The sequence below is a fragment of the Microcebus murinus genome, chromosome 4 (genome assembly GCF_040939455.1).
Source record: "Microcebus murinus isolate Inina chromosome 4, M.murinus_Inina_mat1.0, whole genome shotgun sequence".
Classification (NCBI taxonomy): domain Eukaryota; kingdom Metazoa; phylum Chordata; class Mammalia; order Primates; family Cheirogaleidae; genus Microcebus; species Microcebus murinus.
The window spans coordinates 61,432,400-61,460,250 of NC_134107.1; the positions used below are offsets into that span (position 1 = coordinate 61,432,400).

A 27,851-nucleotide genomic window follows, 5' to 3' on the forward strand; every position below is an offset into this window, starting at 1 on the left:
TGTTTTTAAATTTTGTACTGAATTATCTTATAGTTTGTGATGAGTTTTCATTTGGTTTGCTTGGATTTTCTAGAGCTATGAGCATATCATCTGTTAAAGAATTATCATTTTGCCTGTTGTTTTGTAATTTTTATAGCTTTTAACTTTTTCTCTTATCTAGTCTAATTAGTATTAACTGATTATGGTAGTAATGAACATCTGTCTTACATTGTGATTTTTTACTTGTGGCTATTATACTTGAAAAAGGACTATTATACATAAACAAGGTCTACTTAATACTGTTCTTTGCTTTAATCACCAAAGAATTTGTCCTGTTCTGAACTAACTATTCCTGGATTTTTTTAATTGTCCAGTCTGTCTTCCATAAACTTGAGTATCCAAATTTGATGCTTACTCCAACAAAAATCTTCCAGAATATTTTAGAGAACCAGAATGTATGGAGAACAAAAATTCAGACTCCCAAAAGGAGTTCGGGATTACTCTTCAGTGTCTCTAACCCCTTGCCCCAAACACTTGTAAATTAGCCATTGGGACGTGTGTCCCAGCATATGTTCAGTGTTATTTGCTACCTAAAAACCCCTGTTGTGCCTGATGCATAGTAGATACACAAAAATGTTTACTCAAAGAGTTGAATGAAGGTCTAGAAATCTCTCCCCCAGTCTTCCCACTTCTAAATATTACCCGTCTATCAAGGACTGCTCAGGCCATGTTCTCCCCATGAATTCACCCCTTAATATCTTCAGGCAAAAAGTAGATGTAATCTTTTCTACTTGAATTAGTTTTCTATTGCTTTGTAACAAATTTAGCAGCTTAAACAATACCCATTTTTTATCTCACAGGTATGCGTGTCGGAAGTCTGGGTGGGCTTAGCTGGTTTCTGTGCTCAGGGTCTCATAAGCCAAAATCAAAGTGTTGGCCAGGCTGGGCTCTTATCTGGAGGCTCTTGGGAATAATCCCCTTCTAAACTCATTTACATTTTTGGCAGAATTCGATTTCTTGCAGCTGTAGGTCTGAGGTTTCCATTTACATGCTGGTTTTCAGCCAGGGGCCACTCTTCACTTCTAGAGGGTATCCACATTTCTTCTTCCACGGCCCCTCCATCTCCAGACCAATAATGTCCCATTAGCCCTTCTCATACATCAAGTCTCTCTGACTTTTTGTTCTACTACCAGCCAGAGAAAACTCTCTGCTTTAAAGGGTTCGTGTGATTAAATTAGGCTTATCCAAATAATTTCCCTTTGCCTTAAACATAAAATTATCAGGGGAGTAACACCAGGGAGTGAAAGTTATGGGGGCCATCTTTGAATCTGGCATACTACCCTACCCTTCAAACTCCCATAGAAGGTTATACTTTCCTTATAGGTTCACCTAGATATCAACTGTATTAAGAGGTTACCTCCTTCAGGGTAGTATTCGTGGTTGGGTCATTTTGTGATACCCTATCACACCTGGTGTATGTTGCAAGTAATAAGTATTCAGTACATATCTAATGAATTAATTAGTTTTTGTTGAATGAATTCTGAGATCAAGCAATGATTAACATCATTTTAAAACAAATTGTAGGAGCATCTATCCATTTGGAGGAGGAATGTGTACTCAAAAGTTCATTGCTGTTTTTGTTTTTGTTTTTTAAAGCTACATTTATTTATGATCAACCAGAGAGGCTAAACACTGGACTCATGGGCTTGGACTCTGTTGCAATTAAAGTGAGGTTAGAGGAATTACACACACATGCATACACACACAAGCTTAAAAGGCATGAATCGCCATTGCAGTAAAATTAATATTTTTAATGGAAATATCACTAATGAGAGAAAAGAGCATTCTGGAAAACTGTGTTCCATTTAAGGCACCTCATTACTAGATTCTTTAAGGGAATCTGGAGGAAGTCCAGATACGTAAAGAATGATTGAGAGGCTGTAAGGGTTAACTTAGAACGATTTAAAAAGACTAAATATGTATTGCTTAGCTAAACAACAGCTAAGTAGAGATGTAGCTATTGTCAAATTTCTGAAATCAAGAGACATAATGTGTTTCTCTGATGAAAATGGGAGGGTCTTCTTTATAAGTATTAGAATTAAATAAGGAATAAGAAAACAAAAATCTTTTCTAACCAACTTTTAAGCAATATTTAGTCTGTGTGTGGTGATGTAAATGCTCAGAGTTGAATTCAGATCACACCTCCTCTATTTGCTACCTGGGAAATTTCAGGCAATTCTTTTGACCCTTTAAACTTGTCATTTGTAGAATGGGAATTATACCACCTACCTTATGGGGTTATTATGAAGATTAAATTCAGTAACATAAGTAAACAGTCAAGTTGCATGCCTGGCACAGATTGCAGTCTCAGAAAAACAGTAGCTGCTATTGGTATCACATTATAATGATCATTCTTACATGGTTAAGACTTTATAAAATCTTAACCATAAAGTTCAAACTTTATGGGGTACAAATAAAGTACCCCATAAAGTACTGGGGTACAAATTCAAACTCTATCATTTAACTTGTTCTCCATGTCTCAGTTTCTTCAACAATAAGAATGTTATAGTGAGGACTGAAGGAAGTAATACAATGCTTAGAATAATTCCTGGCACATAACTAATCACTTAATAAACATATTAGCAGCTGTAGAACTGTTTTCATTATCATTAACACCATCATTATTCCGCCATAGAACCTGGCCAAAAGCCTAATATATTCAAATTATTTTCAGACTTCCCCTTTTATAAACAGTGCCATATATATATATCTCCATTTCTGACATCATCACCACTACCACCTCCCCCCCCACACACACACACACAGAGCTCAGTATTTACTATTTGTTGAATCGAATTAAGTAATTTCTGCTCATGATCATGTCAGGTACTTGTGGTCACTTGTTCATGGCTGGGGAGGTGCCCCTATGTTCTGTGTGTAATCAAATTTATAGCAACAGATCTAAGTGCATTTTTCATTCTAATAAAACTGATACTTAGATTTATCTGAATTTTTAATAAAGAATTCCTACACTTATAATAGCATTTTCATTTTGTCTTTTCCACACATAGGAACTCCCTGTGACTCTTCACAGCATATAGGATTTTATTGCTACAGTAAACAGAATCTACTCTAGCTAGAGTAAGCAGAAATGATATTAGAGTGTTACTAATTAGAAGGTATTAAGATTCATCAGAAGGTATTAATCAGATATATTAGGTATTCATCAAAGGTAGCTTATGTTTGTCATTAAATAGCTCACAGAAACTGTGAGAGGGCCAGAAGAAGAGATATAGATGGCAAATAAGCATATGAAAAAAAATGCTCAATATTATTAGTCATTAGGGAGATGCAAATTAAAACTATAATGAAATACTACTACACAGCTACTAGAATGTCTAAAATTTTAAAGCTGACAGTATCAAATGCTTACAACAATGCAGAGCAACTGAAACACTCACACATTGTTGTTGGTAATGCCAAATTTCATAGCCACTTTGGAAACAGTTTGGCATTTAAAATAATTTTTTACTAAAGTTGAACATGTATTTGCCATTCATCCCAGCAATTCCACTCCTGTGTATTGGTCCAAGAGAAACAAATATACAAGTCCAAACAAAAACCTGTGCCCAAATATTTATAGTGCCTTAATTCACAAAAACCAAAATTGGAAACAACCCAAATGTCCATCAACTGGCATATAGTTAAACAATTTGTGGTATATCCACACAATAGAATACTACTCAGCAATAAAAAGGAACAAACTATTCACACAAGCAACAACCTAGATAAATCTCAAATATGAAAGAAGGCAGACACTAGAGGCTATATACTCTATGATTCTATTTCTACAATGTTCTGGGAAACTGCCTCTGTTCTACTAGACTATGATCTTCATCTTAATATGCAATTTCTTGCACCAAGATTACATCAGAGTCAATGAACTAGAAGTGTAAACGCTGTGTTTGATGAGTTTAGGGAGTAAGGTTTAGCTCTGAAGGGAATCAGAGATTCAGATTGGGTCAAAGGTCAATGCAGGTAGTTTGGGGTAAATCAGGGTACACAGGACTATCAACATGAGGGCAGGGCCAGGCGCGGTGGGTCACACCTGTAATCCTAGCACTCTGGGAGGCCAAGGCAGGCGGATTGCTCGAGTTCAGGTGTTCGAAACCAGCCTGAGCAAGAGCCAGACCCCGTCTCTACTATAAATAGAAAGAAATTAATTGGCCAACTAATATATATAGAAAAAATTAGCCGGGCATGGTGGCGCATGGCTGTAGTCCCAGCTACTTGGGAGGCTGAGGCAGCAGGATTGCTTGAGCCCAGGAGTTTGAGGTTGCTGTGAGCTAGGCTGACACCACGGCACTCACTCTAGCCTGGGCAACAAAGCGAGACTCTGTCTCAAAAAAAAAAAAAAAAAAAAAAGGGCAGGGAGCAAAGAAGGTTGGATCTGCCAGACCTGCTGAACAACATGAATATCTACACTAATGGATCCCACACAAGTTTGTCCCACTCACATAAACTTTAGCCTCCAGAGAACATAAACCTTAAATGATCATTAATTAAAACTGATTGCAGTCACTTCCAAGGTTATGGTTTACCTGCCTTTGACAAATTTCCAGTTCTGCTTTGCTTATCTATTTGCAATATACATTACTGACTTTCTTTAGCAGCTCACAAGGACTGGCAGTGATAGAGACTACATTCAGAGGTCAGGTTGACCCCAGAGTTGCATAAGTTTAATACTGCTTCTAGTTTTCTGGCTAATGTGAGATTCTAAAGTAAAGGACCATCCTAATTGAAATGTTTTTAATATGACAGATTTCATAATGGTAAGTTTGACTCAACTATAACCTATGCCTCATAAATACAACAGAGCAACATATGATGTAAAGATAAGAGCCTGTGGTTAGAACTCAGCAAACTTAGATTCTGGTCCCTGGACTCAACCTGTTCAGCCTTACATAGTCCATTTAACCTCTCACTTAGCTACAGGGTAAATGAAGCAGGTGGGCTAGATTCTTTCAAAGGTGCTCTTCAGCTCTAATATTAATTCCATGATTCTGAGACCAGCTCATAGTATGACTGGGAGAAGAAATGGAAGAAGCTTTCCCACTTCTTAGACGTTAGAGCCTTTAGACTTGACTTGACTTTTAGGTGTCAGACATCAGAATGGTAGGCCTCAGCTGTGTCCAGGGTTTACATTATAACATATCTATTTTGGAAAAGACTGGCATATGTTTATAGATGGGTTGGAAAAGTACTTAAGTTGTTCTTGCAACCAGAAGCCCATAATCGAGTTTTTATACTTTTCCTTAGAGGTATATATTGCAATGACTCACTGTAAGAAACAATATTATTGCTCATATTAAATATTCTTTAAGTAGCTTTTCCACATCTTTGAAAGAGTTGTGTTTTCTCCTAGGAAGGCAGATTTTGTTTTTGACATGGTGGTACCCTTTTTTTAAAGCTTGTAATCTAGTTCTTTTCATGTCAGTGAAACTTTAGTAGTATTTAAAAATGAATTGAAATAATGGTAACTAGTCCTACAGAGATTTTTGACTACATAAGCCAAAACTCTAAAGTCTTTGATGTGTATGTGCGTTTTTAATTTCTTATTTTCAGTTCCTCCAGACCAGTTCTCTTTGTAGTCAAATTCATTGTAATCCCATCACGAAAGTGTTGATCTTTTTAGCAACCTTTATCGAAGTATTGTATTAATTCACATTCCCTCACGGTAACAGACGGTTTGTATCAAACATATCATGCAGCTTAGCTCAAGCCCCATATGGAACTAATAAGCCATGCAATAAGTGGCCTTGTGTAGATAAATGTAGTTTGGAAGGCAGAGAGAAAGAGAAAGAGTCTGTATGTTGTCTAAACTGAATTTTTCCTCCGCCAAAACCTAAATGACAAAATGATCCCTGAACCCCCCGAGTCATTCCAGGCCTGGAAAAATTGTGTTTAAAAAACAGAAATAAAATCAAGCACTTTGATATTGAATTAGACTTCTCAGCTCAGTAGGAGGATGCTCATTGAGTACAAGAACTCAGCATTTATTTCTCAAAAGTACAATCATGCTACATTTTTAAATATGATCTCCATAGCTGCAAACAGTCTTACCTAGTCCTGGAGCAGCATTTATCAAGCTGCATGAACTAGTTAATTCCACCTGCAAGAGCTATAACATCATAGTTGATCTGCCTTATCTGGTGAAACTCAAAGTGAATATAGAATGATTTGAGATGAAACCAGCATGTTGCTTTGGAAAAAATACTGTATTTTTATACAAAAAGGGGGTGTGGGAGAGGACATCAGAGAGAAGATAGTGAATGGAATTGACACAACTGTAGTTGTCTGTTGGCAATCTAAATGTAGTCTTTGCTCTGGTTTTCTTTATCTGTGCTTGCTGTATTAACTAGAAAGCCAGATCTTCCTGGTTATTTTAGCATATGGATTTTCTTTTGCTAGTAGATAATGCCATTTATTAATTTTTCCAGGGAAACCACTGAACTTTGTTTCTCCCTACTTCCCTTTTAGTACAGTATCTGTGGGTAGTTTTCACCTTCATTGCCTACTAGCCATGGAGTTGGGCAAAAATTTAATTGCTCCATGGAGTTTTAAACCAATCAGAGTAAACCTGAAATTAAAGGTAATTGAAACCAAAATTCCACTTAAAAACTGTTTAGACTCTTTGGGTGGTGGTGCAGTAGGAAGTTGATACAAAAGGTGTTTATTTCAGAGGCTAATTTGAGGCACTTACACCAAAAGCAGTATTTTACTTGCCTGGGTTTCTTGGCCTCTGCTTTCCTGAATCTCTTAGAGAAAAGAGTGCTTTAGGCTTTTAACCTGTCATTCCTAGCTGCTTCAGCAGTTATCTTTCTCATTCACTCTCTTGCTTAAAACCCTGGAGTAGGTTCTTACTACTGATAAGCAAGTCGGAACTCTTCAGCTTAGCGCTCTAGGCCCTTAAGAGTTTTAATGACTGCCCTCTAAAAGTCAGGCCTCAGGAGCTTCCATTCTCTATAAATTTCTAACTGAACTCTTACAACAGTCTTATGAGATAAATCTTGGTCTTCTTTTAGAGATAAGACACACATTGCTTATGTAACTTGCCCAAGGTTATACATATTATATGGTGAGAATAGGCCATGATGAGTCCAGACCTGTCATTCCAGAGAAAGAGCTGATTCACATTGCCTGTCCTAGTGGACACTCAATAAATATCTGTTGAATCAATGAATAGGAATGTAGGAACTTAATAAATGTAGTTTTCTCACCTTTCCCTGTCCTTGTCCTTTCCTCCTTGGCCTGGTTCTTTCTTTTCCTTTCTGTTTTTACTAATATCTTACCAGGGTGTTAACTTGTTAGAGAGTTCTTAATTTAAATGTTTGAAAATTATTTGACTAGCAAGCAAGGAGGGAATTTACATGGCCTTACAGCAGAGCTGGGTCTGTCACCCTGGTCTCCTGACTGCTCACATTATGTACCAGTCTCTATTTCACTTGATGTGTGTATATGTTTACTGCTGCCTCTCCGGAGTGCTTGCAGTCAGAAGCTTAATAAAAATTAACATTTAAAAAGTGAATTTAAGGCCAGGCTTGGTGGCTTACACCTGTAATCCTAGTACTCTGGGAGGCCGAGGCGAGAGGGTCACTTGAGCTCAGGAGTTCAAGACCAGTCTGAGCAAGAGCGAGACCCCGTCTCTACTAAAAATAGAAAAATTAGCTGGGCACAGTGGCACACACCTGTGATCCCAACTACTCGGGAGGATGAGACAGGAGGATCATTGGAACCCAGGAATTTGAGGTTTCAGTGAGCTGTGGTGATGCCACTGCACTCTAGCCTGGGTGACAGAGTGAGACTCTGTCTCAAAAAAAAAAAAAAGTTAAGATTTTCCCCTTCATTCAAAGTAACTCTTTCCTTCTTCTTATTCTGACTCCCATTCTAATTAGTTAAGCAATATGCTGTTATTGAGTACCAGTTATATGTCTAGCCGAGTGGTAGATGATGATTTAGAGAAAGAGTATATACGTACTAACAATGATAACAGATATTATATATTGAGCCCTTCTATGTATCAGATATTGTTTTGGACACTCTATATACTTTAAATTATTTAAACTTTACAATAGCTTTACAAGGGAGGTAACACCCCCATTTTCCAAGTACAGAACCTGAAACTCAGAGAAGTGCAGTGACTTATCCAAAGTCAAACAACTAGTAAATGACAGTATGATATTCAAACCCAGATCTTCTGTATCTAAGGTCTTTCCATTGCGTCATGATGCCTTTCATTCCCTCCTATACTGTATTAATCTAACTTGTTAATTAACAAATGGTATTTATTTATTAAGTACCTATCCAATTATGTAAGGCTTTCCAAAGAGAGCATGTGGAAAGGTTATATAGGAAGGGATTTGGGATGAGGAGGAAAATGCCTCCCTTATCCTAGGATAATCAGAGAAAGCTTCCTACAGGAAGCAAAACTTGGATTGACTCTTTAAGAATGGATAGAACATGACCAGATGTAGGATGCCTAGAGAGAGACATGGAGACAGGAAAGAGAGCTCTCTGCCAGAGTGGTGAGTATTGTATAAAAAGCTGTAAGGAGAGTTGTTAGCTAATATTGGAAAGTTGTTACATATAAAAGTGACTTCACCATAAATAATTTGAATATACTAATTTATGTCACCTCCTACTGAAATGCTACCAATAAAGATAAAATAATTTAAAAATTGTATAATCACAATGATGAAAAGAACAGAAGAGACAAGACCAGGGAATAGAGTTGACAAAATTTTAGAAAATTGCAAATAAATAAATGAATGATAAACTGACTTGGAAGGATGGAGAAAACTGAAATCTAAAGCCTTTAAAAAGCAGCATAACTCAAACCATAGAACTCCAGATGGATTTGGAGGTGCCATTACCTCATAAAGCATAGGAGCAATATGTAGAGCTAAAAGTAGAAGGATTCATTGACAATCTGTAGAAAGCGAAGTAAGACTCCCTGTTCACTTTCCTCACCCTACATAGGCAAGCAGCTATCTTCCCACACACTCCAGTGGGAAGATGGAGGAGGTTTACTTTCTGAAAAAGATTGAACCCAAGAAGCTCTGAACTCTGAACTGCCTGATATACTGGGGCAAGAAGGAAGATGCTTTACCAAAAGCAAGGGGATTAAGTGAGAGTACAACATACCAACACAACGTTTCCTAACTGCTTTTTCCTACTTGATTCCCAAAATAAGATCCAGCTTATATACCTCCAGACAGAAAATTGGAGGACTCCTCCTGGGAAGAAATTTTCCCAGCAATGAGAGCTACTGGGGCTGACATGTCCCTCATGAGGAGAGCTAGGTTTCTATCTACTCATTCTACATCCAGTCATCAAGCACTGCCAATGCATAGACTTTTTTTAAAAGCTCTTTGAAGTCTCACAGTCTTACTTGTAAAGATGAACTGACAACCACAGATTACTAGACATTAAAGGAAAGCCTCTAATACTAATATTAAAAAAAATTCTTAAACAAAACTAAAAGGATCTATGCCAAGTTAAGGCTTTAGAAATATTTTTAAAAATAAGAAGAGCAAAAAAGGGACAGAAAGAAGAAACAAACCCAGAGGTAGATGAAAATGAAGAGGGAAGAGGAGGAGATAATAATAATATAAGAAAATTATCAGAATTAGGCAATTAAGCATTTTTATATTGAAAGGACTTAGTAAGTACCCAGCCCAATGGATAAAAAGAGACCCAGAAGAAGGCTTATCACTGTGAAATTTCAGAATACTAAAGTTAAAGAAGAAAATTCTAAAAATTTCCAGAGAGAAGAATCAGCTCACATACCAAGGATCAGGAATCAGAATCTTATCAAGTTTCTCAATTACCATATGCAAAATTAAATGACAGTGAAGCAGTACTTTGGAAATCTCTAAGGAAAATAATTTTCCACCTTAAATTCTATACCTAGGCAAACTATCATTCAAGTGTAAGAATAGAATGAAGATATTTTGAAATATTCAAGGTGTCAAAAAAGTTACCTCCATGCTACCCTTTCCCAGGAAGATATTATAGGATACACTCCACCAAGATGAGGCAGTAAATCTGGAAAGAAGAAGACATGAGATCTAGGAAATAACAGCTTCAACACAGGAGACAAGTAAACACAATTTCTAGGATGATGGTGAAGGGGCATTCTAGGAAAATAGTAGTACAGCAAGCCTAGCTAGCAGCCAGTTCAGATTGGAGCAGAGAGGGAGCTTCAGTAAATAATAATATATCTTTAAGGGAAAAATGAACTCGATCGATTATATGGTATATTTAATTAGATTGAGAAGAGTTTTAAGGTTTTGTTAGAGTTTGGGGAGTATCTAGTGATAGGTACATAAAAAAACTCAACTGTAGGGAAAAAAAGGAGTTACCACTTCCAGAAAAACAAACAAACAAACAAAAGAAAGTAATAGTACGTTACATAGCTTGGTTGTAAACAGTATTTATGTTGGTGTAAAGAGGTAAACACTAAATATTGATTTAACAAAAAATGTGATATTTAATATATTGAGAGGATGAGGAGGGGAAGTGTATGGGAGAGGGTAGAGAGTCAAGTTCTCATATTCTTCAATAAAAAGCTAATAGAGGCCGGGTGCGGTGGTTCACGCCTGTAATCCTAGCACTCTGGGAGGCTGAGGCAGGCGGATTGCTCGAGGTCAGGAGTTCGAAACCAGCCTGAGCAGGAGCAAGACCCTGTCTCTACTATAAATAGAAATAAATTAATTGGCCAATTAATATATATAGAAAAAATTAGCCGGGCATGGTGGCGCATGCCTGTAGTCCCAGCTACTCAGGAGGCTGAGGCAGCAGGATTGCTTGAGCCCAGGAGTTTGAGGTTGCTGTGAGCTAGGCTGATGCCACGGCACTCACTCTAGCGTCTCCAAAAAAAAAAAAAAAAAAAAACCCAATAGATCATATATAGAAACGGGGATAAAATGTTTCTGTGAGAGAGGAGTGGTTTAAGAGAGCTAAATTCTCATTTTTCATGGTAGGAATATGGTAGATGATGTCTAAACAGGAGGGGGATAGGAAATATTAATATAAGCATAGTATTTAGAAATATGAAGGTAAAGAAGAACAGCTAAAATTGGCTGGCATGGAAGAGCAGAGAGCTGCTGTTTTTTCACTGTAAACCTTATGGTAGTTCAGACTTGTTAAACAGTACCTGTATTTTATTAATAAAAATTAAATTGATATATATGTATTATGTATGCATTTCTTTTTTAGTTCTCTGTGTAGAAAATTAAAAGTAAAATTTGGAGCTATGATTAAGAGGTTCTATCCTTGGCTTTGCCCCTTATCAGCTCTGTGACTTTGGGTAGGACACTTGCCTTCCAGACCCTTAGTTTCTTCATTTATAAAAGGAAGAAGGTTGGAAAGATGATCCCCAGAGTCTCTTTAAGCTATAAAATTGTAAGATTTTATGATTAAAAAAATAATAGTGCTATGCAGCAAATGAAGGGTTAAGACCTGGGTGGAGACTTGAAATTTCCACATTTTCCTTTTTTGGTTGAAAACAGACATGAAGAGAAATTTTCACTGTGGTCTCTGAAAAGAATTCAACACCCACCTTCCAGTGTGGAGTCTGGGGCAGGCAATTGTCTATGTACTGGCTCAGAGACATAAGTTGGTGTTATTTCAGTATGGGTTTTTTTTGATATTTAATATTTTTCAGTATGAATCACAGGTGAAATTTCCATGCCATGTGTAAACAATTTCACTTTTTTATTGAAACAGTGAATTCAGGAATGTCATATTGGGATATCAGCCATTTTGCTTTTATCGATGTATGGAAAAAATACATTTGTATTAATATAAGAAATGATGTCATTTCTTATGGGGTTGATCTTACAATTCAAGGTCAACAAATCTCAGGAGGTGATTTAGGTCACCAAGCTAGGTTTGAAAAAGGAAAAGAATATTTTCCTTTTGTCTTTTCAAGTACTGTTAACAATTTTCTTCTCAGACTTTGGGGTAGATGGTAAGGTAGCATGATTTCTGAAAAGGAGACCCTGGCTAATAATATCTTTGCCATTGAACCATGTGGCCCTGGATAATTTACTTCCCGTTTCCGGGCTTCAGTTACTCCATCAACAAAAGGAAAGGATTGGTTTAAATATTCAAGATACCTTTTAGTTTTAACATTGCATGTTTCTACTTCTAAACTTTCTGTGTGTTTTCATTTAGACCATTCACGAGACCCACTTAGGTTTGGGGGTTTTCCTTAAAAAGCTCAATATCAGTGAGAGTGAATTCTTTCTCTGTTAAGTGTCACTCACTCAGGGAAAAATCAGTTGCATGCTAGATTCAAACAAAAGCAAATTTACCTATTTTGTTGGTAGTAGTTTTATTTTTTAAGAGAGGAAAACATTTAAAAGTTTGACTTTGCCACTCTTAAATTTAAGTACTGAAAAACTAATGCCCCTTCATATTTGTACATCAGTATACAGTTTATAAAGTTTATAAACTTTTCTCATATATATTATGTCATTTGGAAAACACATTTTTCAGGGCCATGTTGTCTGCTGACTGTGTATTTGATGTGAGGATGAGTGTATGTAAACGTGCACATGTACTTCCCTCCGTTCTCTGTGATGGTCAGTTAAGGAAGCAAATGATGGTATCACAGATAGAATGAAAGGAGGTAAGAAACAGACACGTGAAAACCATTCAGCAAGTTATCCAAACTACACAGAAAGACATTTATTTTTAGAAAATTAGCCTCTGGCAGAAATAAGTCAGAGGGCAAATCTAGCCCACAAGCCAGTGGTTTCCTTTACTAGCTCTCCAGCTATGTGCTCTGGTTCTGGATGAAGAGGAAAGTTAGAGACTCAAGAGAAATCTAGAATACAGCCTCTGTCAAAAGTGAGTTCTATTTATTTGTTTAGTAGTGTTGACTGAGCACTAATACTATGTCAGATGCTGTTGGAATCAGAGATGAGTACAAGATGGTCCTTACCCTCATGTATATAAAGGGAAGGGCCAGTGAAAGAAGGGAAGCTGCCAGTATCTAAAATGAAATACTGGTTCTATGGTATATGTCCTTGGAAGTGGTGTTAGCAAACCTTACCAGGGTCTAGGAGTAGAAAAGAAGGGTAAATGCAGGGGTCTTTGAAATATCCTGATTCCATAGTTGGTCACTCCTAGTCTTCTCCAAGGTTAGGGAGCAAAGGAGCAGTAGAAGGTGCTACCACAGCTGGGTGCTGTAGCTCACGCCTGTAATCCTAGCACTTTGGGAGGCCGAGGCAGGAGAATCAGTTGAGGCCTGGTATTCAAGACCATCGTCAGCAAGAGCGAGATCTTGTCTCTATCAAAAAAAAAAAGAAGACAACAAGGCTACCTTTAAATACCATCTCAACTGGTAAATGTATGTGCATATTTATACACATGCTCATCCATACATCAAATACCCAGTAAGTGGACAACCCAATATAGTTGATATCAAGATCATACATTTATATTTCCTCTTATAGAGTTAAAAAATCAACTTGGTTAGCGCATCATTTTTCTGAAGCATTGCATGTAATCTGCCAAAATTTCCTATAATTCTATTCTTTTGCCTTTGCAGCTAAGATACCAACATGGACTAGGGACTCCAGACTTGAGGCAAACCCTTCCTAATCTGAAAAACTTCATGGAGCATGGACTAATGGTCAGGTGGTAAGTACCTGTATCTCTGATAACCAGAAACTGTAATGTGGATAATGATCCTGAAAATCTTTCCTGACTTCCATGTTGCTCCATACCTGTCTCTGGGTTTTCTTCTGTAATAAGATATCTAAAGTAAAGAAAAGGCAACCATCATCCTTGGGTAGATCTAAGCTCCAGTCTGGCTAAGGAGGATGAAGCACCCTTAGAGGGAGGAGGGCTTATGGTGTATTATTTGAACATTGGGAAGTTGGCATGGCAGAGAATCCTTGAGTGCGTTGCTGAGGCAGAGACTGGAGGACAGCCAACATGATTCAGGGAGGGGAGACATGGAGCCCCTAGGACTTCTCCAAAGATGAAGCAGATAGAATGAGCATCAGGATCATTGGCTATCCAGACTAGGGAGGAGGAAAGTAGACAAAGAGTACGTCAGGTTGTTAGGACCTAGTCTGAGACCACGGGGTACATTCTAAGATGTTTCTTGCATTTGATGTCAGTGCTTGTTGTACCATGAGGACAAGCTGCTGTTTAAAGTGCTTTGGGATAGACGGGACCCTTTTAAAAAGGGAATGGGAGAGGAGAAATCTGATACAAAGAAGGCATTAGATTGATTCACTTGACTTACTAAGAAAAGTGGAAGTCTGTTGGCGATAGCCATTTAGTAATTCTTGAAGTTTGAATCCTTGAGTGATGAGCAATCACAAAATCATGTGAGTGAGAAGCAGGCTTTTAAAATTAAGGGGAGTTGGAAGGGCGGGAACGGTCTTTTGTGAAGAGCACTGGCTTCTGATCCCAGGTCTTTTCTGATGAACTGTGTGGATTTGAAGTCCTGCTTCTCCGAAATTTTATTTCCTTATCCATAATCCCTGTCCTCATCTCACCTGCTCATCTCACCTGTTTTTTGTGAGGATGCAATTAGATGTTAGATGGAAAAACTACTTGTGGGGAGGGAGGTATCAATACAATATTGGTTTCATTTTCTTCTGTGCGGTAAGGATGGGCCTTGAAGATAATAAGAAAGTGATATCTATGGTCACTGTTTACTTTGTTTCTATTTTTGTCCCATATGATCCTCAAAATGGCAAGTTCGAGAAGTCTAATCTTAGATAAGACTTCCTGTTAAGCAGATACACAATTGTTTAAAGAATTCTACTCAAAATATCAAAATAATTACCAAAGCTGGGTGTTGATATGGACCTGGATCCCTTGAGGCATTGAGTTTTAGTGTAAATAATAATAATAAAAGTGAGCTAGCAGACATTTATTTGACAGTGTCTATGTGTAAAGCTCTATGATAGGCACTCCGGAGGGTAACGAGAAGTACAAAGGCTCAAGCCATGCCCTCGAGGGATTTGTGGTCTAATTGGAAACAAGGCATATAATTCATGAAAAGTTTTCTAACACAAATGATAAATAACCTAAAGTAGTGAAAAAAAAGAAGCAACCCACAACACTACATGATTAATCACTGAGTGAATCTTGCTCAGTAGGGATAGCAAATTGTCCCTGTATCATTTATTGAAGGGCCTTTCTTTTCTCCACTGATTGATACAGCCATCTGTTTCATATACCAAGTTCCTTTGTACACGTGGATCTGCTTCCAGGCTCGCTATTCTACTCCATTGTTTTATTTGTCTATCCATGGGCTAGTACCACATTTTATACTATAAGATGTAATTTCTGTAAGTCTTATCGAGGTTTGGGGAGGCCCAATAAATAGCATCCCTCTTCCACCCTGACATTTGGAACCATTTGAGAGTGAGAATAAAAGAGATAGACCAATACAAATCAAAATGTCAGTTTTACTACTGATAAAGCTGCTTGGCTTAAGATCTGTAATAAAAAGAGCTTGCAAAGATACCACTCAAAATCGAACTTACCCTCATAATCACAGTATGACTGGAGAACCACAAGCTGTTTGTCCCTGGAGAGGCAGGCCCTCACTACATTGGCAGAGACGGATCAGATGACTCCTGCAGGAACCAAAGAGGGCTGAGCCAGAAATACCCAGCTTCTATTTTGCCCTGTAAATGCACCAGTCAGAAAAGTCCTTTCTCCTCTTAGAGAGAGTAAGAGGATGGAGAGAGCCAAGAGTGTTATCCCTAAGCCACATTCCTTCATAGGAAGGGGAAAGGAAGATACTGACTGATATCTGGTAGGGAGAAGTTCCTACTAATGTTCTTTTTCAGGATTGTTGGCTTTTCTTGACTTGTGAATCTTACTTGAGTGATTTGACAGCTTTATGGTACCGAGTCTTCCTACCTTTGAACATGGTATCTCTTTGTTTTCTACCTTTATTCTACCTTTGAAATTTTATAATTTTCATCGTAAAGGTCTTATGCATTTTTATTAGATATACTTAATCCTAGTACCTTACAGTTTTGCTTGCTGTTTTAATTTTTTAGTGAATGATGGTGTTGTTTCTATTTTTATAACATATTACTTTTTCTTGTCTTATTATGTTTTATTATGGCATAGGAGCAGTGATAGTGGGTATCCTTTTCTTATTTCTGACTTTAAAGAGAATGCTTCCAACTTTTCACCATTAAAGGTTACATTTTTTGCAGGTTTGAGTAGATATCCCTCATCAGCAAAAGACAGATTGTTTCTATTTTCAGCTTACTAAGAGTTTTTTTAATCATGAATGTGTGTATTCAGAATTTACCAAATGCCTATTTTGTATCTACTGATAAAAATTACTGTATTTTTTCTCCTTTAATGTGCTACTGTATTAATTATTAATACATTTTCCAATGTTAAACTGTCTTTGCATCCTAGGGTACACTTTACATAGTCATGTATTATTTTTTCCTACATTATTGAATTGATTTGCTAATTTTTTAGTATGTTTACATCTGCAAACTGAAATGAGACTGGCCTATAATTTTTTTTTCTCATTAAAACCTTCTCTGATTTTGGTTATAACATGATCAAACATGTTGAGGTTGTAACAGCCTCATAAAATACATTGAGAATCTTTCTCTTCTATTCTCTGGAATAGTTTATATAAGATAGGAATTATCTGTATCTTGAAGATCTGATAGAACTTAGCAAAAACCTAGTGTTTTTTATTTGTTGAGGGGGGAAAATGCAGATTTTTTAACTACTGATTTAATTTCTGTAATGATTATAGGTCTATATATGTTTTTCTAATTCCTCATTAACTCTCTCTAGTCTGATTTTTGGTTCTATGGATATACTGAAATTCCTTTTATCTAGCTAGGTGCCAATTGAATTCTAAACATATACAAAAACCAAAGGGTTTTCTATCTATTTTCTGTCTATCCATTTTTACTTTTCTATCCTTATCCTGCTCAGCATGTCAGTGGCATTTGGCCTTGCTGGCGTTTCCTACTGTCTTGAAACTTTCCACAGTACTACTTTCTCCTGGCTTTCTCCTTCTGGCTGCTCTCTTTCTGTTTTGCATATTCTTCCCCTTCTACTTAACCCATAGAATATTGGGGCTCGCTATGGTCCCATCTTTGGTCTTCTTCTCTTTTTTCCTCTCAACTCTCTTCCTGTGTGTTCTTATTCATTCCTGTAGTTTTGAAAAACATTTACATGCTTATGACTCCCAAAGTTTTGTTTTCAGCATAAACCTCTCCTGCAGGCTGTGGATAGCCAGAGGACCTACCTCACACCGCCCTTCAGAGTATCACAGGCACCTCATCCCCAGCATAATCTAACACTGTCCTCTCACTTATCTTCTTCCTCTCAGCAAATGACACCCTGTCTACCCAGTTGCTCAAACCAGGGAATCACCCTTGACTTCCTTCTTCACTCCCACCAGATCGAATCTAATTCATCAGCAAGCCCTGTCATCACTACCTGCAAAATATGTATCAATCTGACCACTTCTCACTGTCTCTAATATTGCCACTCTAGTCCAAGCCACCAGCTCTTCTTACCCGGACAGCTGTGCTAGTATAATTTGTCTCCCTGATTTCATTTGTGTCCTGCCACTCTTCATTCTCCATAGTAGCCAGAGTGATCTTTATTAATTTTGACTATATCTTAATCACTCTCGAGCTTCGCTGGCTTGAATAAAATCCAAGTTGTCCTCCAAGGTCTCCCTTGGCCCCTGGCTCATCTGATATCACTCGCTCTCCAGTCTCCTGTACTGTTGCTCTCTGGCCTCTGTTTAGTTATGTGAGCAAGCTCTTTCCTGTCTGAGCCACATTGACTGCTCCCTCTGTCTAGAACGTGCTCTCCCTGCTCCTTCTCTCCTACCACCATCCTCACTCATCTCCTCTTATAGAGGGAATAGTTTAAGAAAAGGCACAACAGCTTTACTGGCAAAGAATAGACCACCTTGCCTGGAATGCAGATTCATTTTAGGAATGAGGAGAATCTGGGTTTTGTGGTTCTTTGGCAGTCCTTTTTAAGAAAAAGAATACAAAATTACAAATACAATATTAGGAGAAAACCCACTTAGGACAAGAAACAAATCACAACAAATTACTGGAACTTTAGAGATTAGGTCTCTTTCTTCTGAGATCTCTTTAGACAATTTAGCAAAAATATTTACATAGAAATGCTTCCTCATTGCAACCTAACTGCCTTTTCCCCTCCTAAAATACTCTGATTTCCAGCAACTCTCAGTTCTAAGGTAGAGAGAAATTAAATGATTTTCCAGGCATGGTTGACCCCTGAACCTGCAACAATAAAACGAGAATCTAGGTCTCTTGGCACTGATGTCGTCAACCCATTAAGCTCCAAACTCATTCATTTATGTAGTGCCCCTCTGTGCCAGCTGTGCCAAGCACATTAATACTGAATGAACAACAATGTACCACTTTATGGTTCTCTAATGAAAAATAGGTTACTAAGGTAGATGCAAAGTACAGCAAAATGAATGCTATATAATGGCTCCAAGTAAAGACCACGGCAGGAAGCCAGGCTGGAAGTCACAAAGCTAAACAAAGCCGGAACAAGCACTTTTAGCCTCAGAGGAAATCTGAGAATTTCCAAGAGCAACTGTGGAATGAGGAGTTACCTCCCAAGCCTGTGCTCCTAAGGGCAAAGGGTAAAAAAACTCACATTCCTAAGGGAGGCTCTTACATCTTTTGTAAAAGAAAACACTTCCATTTTCTGTGTGGTTGTTACCATTCACAGACTGGTCCCTGTGGAAGCGGATTGCTGTATGTTCTTTTGGTGTCCAGGATTTCAAATTGGCTGAGGGTTAGTGCATTTACTGAATTCCCTTCTTATGGTAAGCTTCAAAGTTATGTGACAGCTTGTTTTACTTTGTCAAGAAAAGATTGTGATAAAAATTCTTTTAATGAAGTGATTTTTTTTTTTTGCACATTACAGAATTCTTAACTAGTATCATAAGGCTCTACCTGATTAATCATAAAATGAACCCCTTTTTCCTCATGAACACAGTTGCATAGGGCACATTTCTCAGTGATTTATGCCAGCTCTTTACAAAAAAATGTCCCAGTTTTCTCTTCCTGGGATCACTAACCCAGTTGTAACTGCCAAGCAACACAATTTTGAAAAGCAGAATTTCAGCTCAGAGGCTGTGCTCTTGAATACTTTGGTTAAAAGTCACCAGAATGCCATTTAAATATCCTATTTTTCTTTCTTTTACCACTGACTACAAAGTGGTCCCAGACTCAAATTGACGTGCACGTGCACAGCTGATGCTGGTGCTGAGTTATGGTCAGGGAAGAATGTGCACGCAAGCTGCTGCTTGATGGCTGTCAGTAAGACGGTAAGTTTAGAACGGAGTTGAAGAGAGGACGTGCCATGGTAGCTGTAAATGCACTGTGTGATGGGGCCACAGTATCCAGGTCCTGAGACAGTGTCTCTCCATCACTCTCCCACCCTGCCTCCACTGACCCCAGACATAACACGGTCGTTTCTGGCCTCAGTTCTTTACTCGGACAAGTTCCCACTACCTAGAATAGCCTGCCCCATCCTCTGCCCTATCCAAATGTGGCTCTCACTTCAAGGTCCAGCTCATGTCCTACCTCACTGATTCACTCACTCAAGCACAGTGGCAGATATAAATATGTATTCCCTCAGTAGCTTAGATTGACTTCTCCCTCCAGGTCTTACCCACTAGGCTTTTGAGCAGCTTGAGGTTGGGCACTGCATCTTTCTCCTCTCTATGGTCCCAGCCTGGCATTAGGGAAGCATTCGGGACAGCTGTCTGTCCTGTTCTAGTCGTGTAATATGCTCTTTGAACTTGCATTCAAGGAGCTTATGGTCTAATCAATGCAATGAAATGGAAACAAAAATATATATAATAGAAATTAGAAAGTACAAAGTGCTGTAAGAAAAATAGATAAATTATTTTGAACATTCAGAGGAAGCCCTTTACTTCCTGGTATGAGGGGTGTGGACAAGCCTTCACTAAGAAGATAGTATTTGAGTGGACCTGAGGCAAAAGACTTTGGACATTGGAGGATTGGCATATAGGGCTGAGTAGGTTAAAAAACAGTGGCCCAGTTAAGTAGAAAGCACGTAAACGATGAATTTGAATACCAGCACCACCACTTTCTGTCTCCGTGACTTCAAGCAAGTTTTAGTTGTCTGCCTCAATTCCTTTATCTATAAAATGAGGGTATTAGTGCCTACCTGATAGTGTTGCCCTATGGATATTAAATATGTAAGTATCCAGTATGCCACCTGGCACTTAGTAATACTTAATAAATGGTAGCTCTTATTATAAATATGTAATAAATAAATGAATCATAGTTACTGTCTCTGTTTTAAAAATCAAATCCATTGTTTATTGTAGGTGTTTTGTTTTTCCTTTAAAATCCATAGTCATCTTACAAATAGGTATAGAATATGATTCTTGTTCACATTTTTGAATGATAGCTTATGCTCTAATACATTGATAGCACAAAATATTCACTCTCTCCCTCTTACTTTCCCCAAGTCCTTTTATAAGACCCTCTGAAACCTTAGAGACATGTACCCTATGAATCTGTTTGCCAACAAACTTTTCTTGGTACCTGCTTTCTTAGGTAACTTTCACCCACAGTTAAAAGTCATGAGTAATAAAAATCTCTTAGGTACAAAACTAACTTTATTTTTATTTAGGCTTGCAACAACCCTGTGAGGGAAGCCAGGCAAGAATAATGATCACTATTTTATGGATTAGAAAACTGAGACTCAGAAACATGAAATGACTTGCCATGATCACATGATAATAGGTGATGGAACGGGGACCAGAAACCCAGATTGTCTAACTCCTATGTTCTTTTCACCATTTCACAATGGTATTATCAGGCATTCTATTCCGTCTTTGCCCTGCACCAGCCCTCTTAGCTCTGTGCCACCTATATTCTAACACCTACTGCCTTCCACAGGGAAACCCCTGAAGTCAGATCCAGAACACTAAAAAGATAAACTGCAAAATTCAGGCAGCAGTTCTGCTGGAAACATCCTTTGTTGCTTATTCTATCCCATTTACCTCAGAGAGGTAGGAGACTAAGAGTCATAAACTTTGTGAAGAATTTAAGAACTTTAAGACCAAAAGAAACAAGAATGATAGCATATTTCAGCTCCCTTGGTTGAGAAACAAGAAAACTGAAGAAGGAAGCACAGGGGTTGGATAAGTGGCCTAAGACATGTTTTGCCATAGTGTGTGTCTTCTTTGAATGTCATATTCTTTTTTCCAAACAAGACATGATAAAGGCAGGGTTTCAAAGACATCTGTCCTGCTTTATTCATGGAATTTTTTAATTCTAAGTTTAATTTTTCCTGATTATAAGGCTTAGTTCATACAAGGCAGTGTGATACAGAGGAGGAAACACTAGATTTAGGAATCAGAAAATGTGGGTCCCCCAAGAATGGAAAAGCAAACACCACATGTACTCACCATCAAATTGGTATTAACTGATCAACACTTAAGTGCACATACAGTAGTAACATTCATCAGGTGTCAGGCAGATGGAAGGGGGTGTAGGGGATGGGTATATACACACTAAATGGGTGCGGTGTGCCCTGTATGGGGGATGGATGGACACACTTGAAGCTCTGACTTGGTTGGGGCAAGGGCAATGTACATAACCTAATGTTTGTACTCACATAATATGCTGAAATGAAAAAAATAAATTTAAAAAGTGGGTTCCGATTTCAGCTTTAATTTTCATAAATTGTTTTGAGTATCAGTTCTTTAAATGGAGTTAATAGCACCAGCCTTATTTCCCAAGCATAGTCTTATAGAACAAATATGAGACAATGTCTGTCAGTGTGGTTTATAAACTAGAAAAAGTTATACAAAGTATATTTTGTATTATTCATATATTTAACAATTCATTAAGTGACTCCTGTGCATATAGCATTATTCAGGAGACTGAGGAAGATTCAGAAGTATAAGATTTGCACTGCCCTTGCTTAGTTGACAGTTGTTTAGTTTATAATCTAAATTATTATAAACTAGATAAGACAAATTAAATATTTTGAAGGGCATGACTTGTAAAAATATTCCTATGCATTGTTCACTCTGTTTGGTACTCAGAGACTGAAACCCAACTATAGTAGACACTTGGCTGCAGTGAAGGAGGACAACTTTGGACTCACATATTTGATGTTTTAGGGCCAGACAAGCCATTTTTAAAGAGATCAAATCAATATCAGCAACCTTGGTAAGGATAGAACACTGAGAAGTATCCTTGGCCATTCAACAGTGTGCTAGAATATTACTCCAGACTCCTTTAGTGTTTAACAAACACCAGTGTCTAGTGTTGGAAGAAGCAACTTGTGACTTTATGTAAGGCCATGTTTCTTTAGCAGTAAAATATCCAAATAGTGCTTCTGCTGACCTGTTTTTGATCTAGTCTTCCGTGTTGGTAGATAGAGACAATCAAGTTCAACAGCTTTAAACACAAGTAGAAGAAAAGAAAATACCTAAGAACTTTGGCACATTTTAGGGAAAAAAATATTTTTTCAGTAAACTGAGAATAATGAGAATCTACCATAAATGAGCCAACCTACTTCCTTTAAAATCAGAGTAATGATATGATAGTTCTGCTTTTAAGCCAAACCATTTGAAACCTTTGAAAATGAGACAGCATCTGGTATTAAAATCTTTTTTAAAAACCTGACTTTTTAAAAACAAATTTGCCCCCTTCCCTTCTCTCCATCATGCTTATGCTGAATTCAGAACTGAATTCTGACAGGTGACCCTCGAGGGACTTAAAAAACATGTCTAGCTGACGTTGGATTTTAAATTTAGATCAAATAACATTGTCTTTGAAGTCTCAAGAGTACTATTTAAGGTAGCTGCATCAGATGGGCTTGCCTTCGAGACTATTTCTTGCAGGCCAGCATCCCTAATTCGAAAAGTGAGGCCTAGTCAAAAATGCATGAAAAAGAAAGTTTTATTGGTCTTCTTTACTCTAAGATAGCTATTTTAGAAGGAACCTCGACAAGTCATCTACTTGCCTCTAGACAGGAACACACAAGGCATATGGGTATCTGTAGTATTTTAAAAGACCTTGGGGGACCAGGCTTCTTCCATAACTCATTCCAGAGTTTAAACACCCTGACTTCAGGAAATTCTTCCCTATATTTAACTTATAGACCCCCTCCTGCGGTTAACGCCCATTTCCACTTTTTTCTGTCTCCAGTCAGGATGGAGAACAGCTGGCCCGCATCCTTTGTGCACTAACCCTCACAGTGACAGAAGGGCACTTGAGTATCCCCTGCTTTTCTCCACCTCCAGCAGCAAGCCTTTGAACCAAATTGAGATTTCTTTTCTCTTTGTTTTTATTTGTGTCATCTTTATTTCTATTAACTCCTTTTGATTATGAAGTAATATATGCTCAATGAATAAAATTTGGAAGTTGCAAAAACATACAGAAGAGGGAGAAACAATAGCCCCACAATTCAGGAACAAAAAACCCTATTAAATTAAGTCAGTTTTCCATGTATTCATATCTAATTCCGATCTTATCATCTATACCAGCACTATACAATAGAAATATGAATATAGTGTGAGCCTCATATGTAAATTTAAATTTCCTGACAGCCACATTAAAAAAGGTAAAAAGATACAGATAAGTTAAATAATTTATTTAACCCAAATAAAATCCAAATTATATATCCAGAATATATATTCTTGACATATAATCTCTTTTAAAAGTATTACTATTTTATATTCCCTTTCTTCGTACTAAGCCTTCTGAATCTAGTTCATACTTACAGCGCATCTCAAATCAGACTAGCCACATTTCAAGTCCCAGAAACCAGTTCCTAATGGCTGCAGTATTGGACAGCACTGTCTGCACTGCTATATGTACCATATTTTTATATGTTATATGTTAAGCATTTTACCAATGTTGTTAAAAACTTTTTAGCATCATTTTAATGGCTATGTAGTATTTCATCATTTAAATTACTATAACTGTATATTTAAACAGTTTTGTTTTCCATGTTGTAAGTAACCCCATAGTGTTCTTTTTTCTTTTTACTTTTTTAAAGTTTAATTGATTATTTCTCAACACATTGCCTCCCTCCCAAAAAATATAATTTTTTCCTGTTGAGTGCAGCTAATTAAACCCATTTATTCATAAAACAGATATAGTCACTGAGTATCATGTGTTCTATACTAAGTTATATTGGAAAGTGGAGTAGTGGATTTCAAGAAATAGAAGACTAGGTTCTTCCCATACAAAGCACTATGGCGTTCCAGTTATTGGCTTACTCTCTGTCTTCTCTACTAGAGTGGGAACTCCTTAAATGATAAGAACTTTATTTTATACATCTCTTTATTTGCAGAGCCTTGTAATCTGTCAGGCAATGAATGTGGATTTCAGTAATGTCTACTGAAATATGTGTTGAAATGTCAAGCAATCATATTAAGCATCAGTTGAATGGTGTATAATAACAAGTATTGTTTCAGGGTTCAAAGAAATCACTTTAGATTGGCATGGTTAAAGAAGGTTTAATAAGGAGTTAGGACTTGAATTGGGTTATGGAAAATGTGCATACTTAAATGAATAGGGGGAGGGAATTAGTAGAAAAGCCACTTAGATACTCTGTACTAAAACGTCAGTGTTTTTCAGGAGGGATTCTTTATCATATGCTAATAAGTATCAGTAGATAAGCATCCCTCTAAATCTAATGCACTATGCTAAGTTTCAGGAAAGCTTAGAAATATGGTCTTTTCCCATCAAAAGCTGATAAGAGTTTGCAGCATTAGAAATCATTAGAAATGATCACTGGCTACTTCAGTATGACCTTTGAATTTAGGCTAAATTTAGATATAATTCCTGTGTTTCAATTTTGGATTTGTTAAAGATCACTTTATATGTTTATTCAGTGATTCTTCTGTTAGTGTATAGCAATATATAATGATATGTAATATCATTGCAGCTAACATCAAACAACTGTTACTACGAACCAGGCACTCTTCCAGTGCACTTTGAATGCCTATTTACTTAACACATTTAACCTTCACAATAACCCTGTGAATTAGGACCTATTTTTCTCTCCCATCTTATAAATGAGGAAACTGAGGAACTAAGGGATTAAAATAATTTAAATGTGACACAGCCATCAAGCAGAGGAGCTAATATTTGAACCCAGGCAGAACAGTTTTAGAACCCCTGTCTTATTACACAGTACAGCCTCTCTTATAACTATGTTAAGAATAAAGTGTTTTACACAAGGGATCATTTAGCGTCTGGTGGTTCCAGAAAAGGAATCCCATTACTCCAGCCTTCTCCTGGTTTTCTTCATTCCTCTCTGACTTCCCTTATCTGATTTGTAGGCTCTTCTTCCTCTACCTTATCATAAAAGGCTGGATCTCCTAAAGGCTCAGTCCTGGGCCCTCTTTTCTCTCACTTTATCCTTAGTGTTAGATAAGTTCTGATATCAGACCTGCATTCAGATTGCTTCCTGTACATCTTCACAGCACATTCTACATGCCCGCCTATTTTTCTCCCTATCTTCCATCCCAATCACCATATGCCTGTGGTTTTCCAGTGTATTCTGTTTTCAGTAAATGAAACTTCTTTCCATTCTTTTACATTAGCCAGGAAGCCAGGCATAAGCCTTGATTCCTCCTTTTCCCTCTCACCCCTATACCTAACGCTCGCAGCTCCTACCAATTTTCCCTGCTCTATTTGTCTGTATCTATACATTTCCATTCCGGTCCAAGCCTCCATCATCTCTGTCCTATACTGCTGCACAGCCTGCAGGCTCCCAGCATCCACTCTGGGCCCCCTCCAGTCTGTTTTCCAACTGCAGCCAGAGTGTACTTTCTAAAATATAAATCTCAACCTCTCTCACACACACACACACACACACACACACACCCCTTTACCTAAAACACTTTAACGACTTAGAGAAAGACTAACATTCTAAACATGGCCTGTGGACTTCTGCCGGGTCTAGACTTTTTTTCCCTTTCCAGCTTCATCTATTACCATACAACTCTTCACTTGGTGACCTTTGGGGTCCTCAAACATTGTTCTCCTTTTTGACATAGTTGTTGTCATATGCTGTTCCTTCTGCCTGGAAGATACTGTCAGCCACCAACCCATTCTTTACCTGCTGAGGAACTTTGCTAGCCCTTTGAATCTTGGCCTTTTCTGAGTCTGTTTTCCATTGCAGGCTCTGTTAGTCCATGTCCTCTTCTGCAAAGCTGTGAGAGGTGGTTGTTTTACATTTATGTGTGTGATTCTGTCTTCTCCCACTAGACAGTAAGTTCCATGAGAGCACAAACCATGGCTTTTTTTCAATTATTATTGTGTCCCCAGATTCTAGCACAGTGCCTAGTTTGTAATAGACACTCAATGTATATCACTCGATATATATTTGAATAAGGGAGTAAGTCAATTTGTTAATATGTTCTGTTAATGTGTGTATAGTTTTATACTACACCTTTTTAGTAGTACAGAGGACCACAAAAGAGAGGGTTTCCTAGATGCCATCCTTAGAGTCCCACAGTCTCTTACTAAGCAGTGACTAAATGGCAGCTGATTATAACTCAAGCACTTCTGCCCAAGGCCTCCAGCCTCTCTAAAAATGGTGGCAGAGCTATCTATTTTTCTTTTAAAATATAGTAATAGGCCGGGCGCGGTGGCTCACGCCTGTAATCCTAGCACTCTGGGAGGCCGTGGCGGGCAGATTGCTCGAGGTCAGGTGTTCTGTTCAAAACCAGCCTGAGCAAGAGCCAGACCCTGTCTCTACTATAAATAGAAAGAAATTAATTGGCCAACTAATATATATAGAAAAAATTAGCCGGGCATGGTGGCACATGCCTGTAGTCCCAACTACTCTGGAGGCTGAGGCAGGAGGATTGCTTGAGCCCAGGAGTTTGAGGTTGCTGTGAGCTAGGCTGACGCCAGGGCACTCACTCTAGCCTGGGCAACAAAGCGAGACTCTGTCTCAAAGAAAAAATAATAAATAAATAAAATATAGTAACAAACAACTAAAGCCCCATGGTTTGGTTCATGACAGAGTTTATTAGAAATTTGATAGTAGTTCAGTTTCAGCAGTATCTTTCAAAGGCTTCGTTTCTCAGATTCTGTCATGGGCCTCGCGAGTCTAACACTTCCTTTAACTGCCTTCCAAGTCTAGTTTTAAAATTCTGAAAGCATTCTCTGACCAGGGTTTTAATTCCCCTATCGAGTTCTTTCTGGGGCTAGGCTCTGTGAGATTGCTGTTCTTCTGGTTTCCCTGGCAAAGGTAGAGTTGTTTTGGTCCCCCTCCCCTGCCTAGTTTTCAGCGTAAACAGTTTATTATTCCCAAGTCTCAAGTGCTGTCCAGACACTCCAAGGGGTCCCCAGGTATCATTCCTGGCATCTCTTTCCTGTTCTTTACATGTTTTCTTGGAGGATGTTACTTAAGCTCTATATAAATGACATCAAGATGGGCTATGTCTGTTTCTACAGACCATTTTACAGTCCTCATAATGTCGGTTGCCTGACTGATTTCAGTACATTAATTTGTATGATGATTTCTTAAAGTGAAGGCTGGTCAGTGAAGTGGTTGACTTGACCCCTTCCCAGGACCTCTCTTTGACGCCCTGGAGGATTACTCTGTATTCCCTGATCCTAGGGAACTCATCCTGGAGACCGAGCGGGCCTCCAGCAGGCTCTGGCCTGTGGGCACCCTCTTGCCCTCTGACCACTGGCCCGTGCTGGGGCCCACTCCTCCAAGCTGCCAGGTCCAGGCCCTCACGTCACATAGCCAGGGAACTG

At 38.1% G+C, this 27,851-nt stretch overlaps 1 protein-coding gene across 2 annotated transcripts in view; it reads left to right on the plus strand.

The window, feature by feature from the left end:
* Positions 1–27,851, plus strand: part of UVRAG (UV radiation resistance associated) — a 275,388-nt gene that overhangs the window by 238,710 nt on the left and 8,827 nt on the right. For both annotated transcript variants that reach the window (XM_076002321.1, XM_012744895.3), the window contains exon 14: positions 13,601–13,692. In XM_076002321.1, coding sequence (XP_075858436.1) covers positions 13,601–13,692 — 92 coding nt within the window. The remainder of the gene's footprint in view (positions 1–13,600; positions 13,693–27,851) is intronic.